General features: G+C 56.0%; 1 protein-coding gene across 2 annotated transcripts; it reads right to left on the bottom strand.

Annotated features, from left to right (window-relative positions):
* Nucleotides 1-1532: 1532 nt before the first annotated feature.
* On the bottom strand, nucleotides 1533-4585 carry LOC107321963 (protein MANBAL-like). Of its 2 annotated transcripts, XM_015879499.2 has the most exons (3): nucleotides 3169-4585; nucleotides 2586-2780; nucleotides 1533-2120 (listed from the first exon to the last, which is right to left on the bottom strand). In XM_015879499.2, the coding sequence occupies exons 2-3, from the start codon at nucleotides 2733-2735 to the stop codon at nucleotides 2097-2099; spliced, it is 174 nt and encodes a 57-aa protein (XP_015734985.1). In that variant the 5' UTR covers nucleotides 2736-2780; nucleotides 3169-4585; the 3' UTR covers nucleotides 1533-2096. The 2 variants fall into 2 exon arrangements, with proteins under 2 accessions (XP_015734985.1, XP_032304140.1); XM_032448249.1 differs by having other exon boundaries at nucleotides 2586-4585.
* Nucleotides 4586-4902: the final 317 nt, after the last annotated feature.

The following is a 4902-nucleotide window of genomic DNA, read 5'->3' as shown; positions in this document are numbered from 1 at the left end:
GCCGGCCGCCCCCATCAACCCGCGGCTTCCAGCAGCTGCCAAGTGAGCCCGCCCAGCCCCGCACCCGGCGGAACCGCACAGCGCCGTTCCTCCCCATCAGGCCCGGCCCGCCCCGAGCGGCGGAGCGGAGCAGCCCCGGCCCGGCCGCCTCAGGCACCATCGCGAACCACCTCCCGAGGCCCAGTCACACCCTGCGCGCATGCAGCGAAGGCTCCACCGATCAACGGGGCGGGGGTCGCTCCTGACTCGGAAGCGCTCATGTTCAGCCACAAGCGGGAGGTGACAGCGCGGGGTGTGTCCGTGCTGCTGTAGGACGAGAGAGAACAACGAACCGCCAGCAACGGAACAAAAGGTGCTTCATCCGCACACAGCACAGCACCACACACTATAACCAACACACAGCCAGCATCGGAACACACGGTGCTTCATCCACACACAACGCAGCACCACACACTATAACCAACACACAGCCAGCACCTTAACACACGGTGCTTCATCCACACAGAACACAGCACCAAACACTATTACCAACACACAGCCAGCACCTTAACACACGGTGCTTCATCCACACAGAACACAGCACCAAACACTATTACCAACACACAGCCAGCATCGGAACACACGGTGGTTCATCCGCACACAGCACAGCACCACACACTATAACCAACACACAGCCAGCATCGGAACACACGGTGCTTCATCCGCACACAGCACAGCACCACACACTATAACCAACACACAGCCCAGAGCTCAAGGCCGTGCATCTGTACAGCCCGCTGTGTGCACTGCAGCACCAGCTGCTCATTCCTTACCTCACACTGATTTTAAATACGTCAACCAGTCACTACAAATGGTCTGAAGTAATATCAAAATGTGGGTTCGCACAACCGGATAGCCTGCTTTCCTCCTGCAGATACACACTAGGTGTACATTACTGACTGGAATCTGCTGCAACTAAGCAAGTTACATTCATAGGAAGAGTGGGAGTCACTTTACCTCTTTGCAACCAGCTCCTTCCTTGTAGCTCAGCTCTGGGCCTGAGGTACATTCACCTGCAGCCCTCCTGCTGCCATCTCCTCCTCCTCACTCCCAGCGCTGCGATTCACACCATCCTACCCACACTCGTACTCCTTGGGCCTCAAGGGGAGGCTCATGCACAGGCCACAGCTGCACGCGTGCATCTGGGCTTCCCAGGGCAAACAGCAAAACATGGTGCATCAGAAGCTGAAAGAGCCCTCAGGGAAGAGAGGCCAACTCAAGGGGCTGAGCACGGGACACCCTTCTTCCTGCCGGGCTGCTTCCCCTCCTCTGGTTTCTTTCTGTCAGTCCTCAGAGAGCAAGGAGATGCTCACAGCCTGTCACCAGCACTTACGGGTTGGCTGAAAGGCCACAGGTTGGGAAGACCGACAAGGAAATGGGGGAAAACTCACACCATGTCAAGGGAGAGACGTGAAGCCAACCACTTCATTGCCCTGCGATAGCCAGCCCGAGCGAGGGATGTTCTGACCAGCTACTGAAAGAGGCAGCACCAGTTTTACAAAGTTCGCTTCACTTTTATTGTGTACAAAAGGATTTGGCTTCTATTTATTACCCCGCCCACACCCCAAAATGAAACCCCAGTGCCCAGGATTGCCGCTTAGCAATCAGTCACTCAGCCTCCAGTCAGACCCAAGGAGAAGCCAAACCCCGGGGCTACGACACCACCTCTCTCCAGACCCTTCTAGCCATATTTCAGGCTAACACTAGACCGTCCCTGGCCCTGAAGAGACAGACCCTAAAGGAATGCAGTGTCTTCAGCTCTTGCCATATATCAAGTCCCAAATAGGTGAAGTCCTCTTTGCTGCTAATGCATTGGAAGCCCTTCCCTTCCAGCTTCCTTAGTTCCATGACAGGGAAAGCACGGCCGTGCCGGAAAACCGGACTGTTGAGTCAGCAGCTCTTGGTGCCACCTCCGAGGAAGCGTTGCAGGTGGTTCTGCTGTCCTTTGTAGCTTCTTGCTCAAGCCCTCATCGTTGCTTTCTGCTTTCCTTCTCGGCTTTCTTCCTCAGCTGAGCAGCGCTTGCCTTGCGTCGGCTTTCTTCATTCTCTCCCAAGTCTCAGTCCCCAAACTCTCCAAAGTCCTACAAGAATCAATTCAGAAATGCTCAGGGAACCTTCTCAGCTAACAACTGGCTGACAGCTGCTTTGGGAGCTCAAGTCACCTGACCGAGCAGCTTTGGGAGACCAGCACAGGAAATTGCCTTCCTGACCTCAGGGCACATTAGAAACTCCACATCTGTCAAGTTCCCAAAAATCCCATGCAAACCAGAGCCTAAAGTCCTCTCTAGCAAGGCGGTCCATGCTGGGAGGGTGGACCCTCTGCCTGGCAGCTCATAGGGCGCAGCAGCAGCTGCAGGATAGGATGAGCTGGCACATCCAGGCTGCTGGTGTGCCATCAGGAACAGCTCGCACTCGGAAGGAAGGACAGAGCCAACTGCGGCACTCTCAGCAGTGCTGGGACACACTGCCGTAGGCAACAGCTACAGATGGTTCCCTCCCAGCCGGTTGCCCGTGCCTTTCTCTCAGCCCGTGAGAGCACCACTTACTGCCTTTGGGGACTTGAAAGCTGGCAGGATGATGGCCAGCACACACAGGAGCTGGAAAAGGGCTCCAAACAAGAGTCCGTAGCGCAGCATGTTCTCCAATATCGTGGGCTCAGGGATCTCAGGTGGTGAGAAATGCAGTTCAGCAGCCATAGCGCAGACAGCCTACTGCTTTACTGCTCTCAAGTAGGCTGCCTGCTGTGAGGGGGGAAAAAGAGGCATCATCACTCTCAGACACTGTGATGGTGTTACTTCCTGCTTGAAACATTTCCAGGCTGACTTAGAGAAGTACTCTGAAGCTTGGTCACCTTGGGCTACCGACCCGAGAACAAAGAGAGACATCAAACTTGCATTTCAGTTGCCCTTTAGCACCTGCCTAGGAAAAGAGCCCTCAGCCTTCAGTACTGCTGCACTTGCAGGTGGGGGGAAGAGAAGCAAGAGAGGACGGGTGGACGTCAAATAAGGGAAGAGCTTAACAAACAAGAATAAACCTATCCCTGAGCTCCATCACACATGCATGACTACTGCCTTACTAATATGAACAATAACATCATTCACACAGCTAAAGTTACTCACGTTCACGTACCTGGTTGTGGACATGCTTGAGGCCTCGCTGCTGCTGTGCTGTTCAGCGTCAGCCACAGCAATAAAACGTGCAGAAAGCCCATCTGTTGCAGACAGAGGAGTGAGCCGTGCTTAACCAACACTGCTTCAGTTCACGCTTACTGTAGGGCACGAAGCTCGTGACGCAGCTCCAGACGGCTCTCCTGAGGCCCAGCTTCATTTCATGGCCACTCACGCTCTGCTGCTGGACATTCTGCAACGGAAAAGCCACCGGATGCAAATCCCATCCCTCGCAGATAGCATCAGACCTCCGCTCTCATGGCAGTCGCACTCACGGCTCCAGGGGAGAAAGCGGACGTGTGCTTACTGAGCAAGCACTGTTTGCTGCCAGCTGCTGGTAGGAACCCACGCCTAAACCAACAAGACAAACGGGGACTGGGACATACAGGGTAAAGATGGGACTGGGGGCCCACAGGACGTGGCTGCAGAAGAAGCCCGAAGGAGGAGCAGATGTTACAAAAAATGCCACCCAGCTAATGCCGGGGGCGGGGGCCGCACAGCGGGTAAGGAGCTCAGTGCCTGGACCAGCCACGGTGGAGCTGTGATGGTGCCAACGCAGGGCCTGGCACGGTGGTGTGGTGCCAGGCCAGCTATGCCGCGGGCGGATCCACCTCCATGGGCTCCACATGGGTGGTGGTCACGGGGCCGGTCCAGGCATGATGGAAAATGGCTCTCTTACCCCTCCTCTGCCTGATGGTCATGGCGGGCCTCCTCCTCCTTCTCTCTCCTAGGGCCCCCAGCTCCATCCTCCCGCCTGAAACTGGGCAAACTTCCACCCTCACCCTCTTCGCTGCGGACATGGCTGTTATCTAACATAGCTCTCAGAGGCGACTGCGTTGCGCGCAGCAATGGTGACCAAGGTGACGTGGTAAGGGTTCCAAAATGCTGGATCTGACAGTCTGCATAGGTTGAGGAGGGGGCTGGAGGGCAGGGCATGGTACGGGAGCTACAAGGTGCTCCCTGTGCCCAGCGGGCAGCCCTTCTCTCCGGCCAGCAAGAGGGCACAGAGGAGCCAGCCCTGAGAAAATGGCCCTCGGCCTCCTTCACCCTCCCCCTTCTTCCACAAGGGAATCTTTTTGGGCTGCCATACTGTTGTGGTTTTGTATTTTTTTCTATTGGTATTTCACATCATAACATCATCTGGAGCACAGAGAAGAACTACATGTCCCAGAGAACCTCAGTGTCGGAGAGGGAAACATGTCACAGAAGTGATGTCGGCTCTGTCTCTCTCACTTCCTGGCAGCCAGTGTGGATGTGCTTCCAAGCCGTGGCGCCTTCTATTTCAAAGTAGGCAGAACTGGGCCGTGCTCCTGACTGCTGCCGCTTTCCAAACCTCCCTCTCCCTGCCCCCACTCTGCTCAGGCAGCCGGTCCCAGCCAACAAACACCATCGCACAGGACCGCAGCCCTGACTCGCCCCGCTCACCCACAGCCAGAGGAAGGACATCGGACACACCTTCGTTTTGGCTCCACAGCCGCAGTCCAACACGGCGGCCAGGCCCGTCGATCCATTCCTTTGCTTGCTGCCAGTTCCCACAGGGAGTCCTCACTCAGACACCTGAAACAACAACGCACACAAACACATCAGGCAAACAACAGACACGCACACAAACACAAAACGCCCTCCTCGGATCCCGCCACTCACCCTTCCTTTGCCAACTTCTCTCGCTCACCTTCAGGGCAGTGCCAGCCCCTTC

This window comes from Coturnix japonica, chromosome 18, assembly GCF_001577835.2.
Source record: "Coturnix japonica isolate 7356 chromosome 18, Coturnix japonica 2.1, whole genome shotgun sequence".
NCBI lineage: Eukaryota > Metazoa > Chordata > Aves > Galliformes > Phasianidae > Coturnix > Coturnix japonica.
This window is presented reverse-complemented; position numbering and strand designations above follow the sequence as displayed.

Coding starts and splice junctions, on each gene's coding strand:
- LOC107321963 (XM_032448249.1), bottom strand. CDS start 2,735: ATGGCTGCTGAACTGCATTTCTCACCACCTGAGATCCCTGAGCCCACG. Junction 2,121..2,585: donor CTTTCAAGTCCCCAAAGGCA/GTAAGTGGTGCT, acceptor TGATTCTTGTAG/GACTTTGGAGAGTTTGGGGA.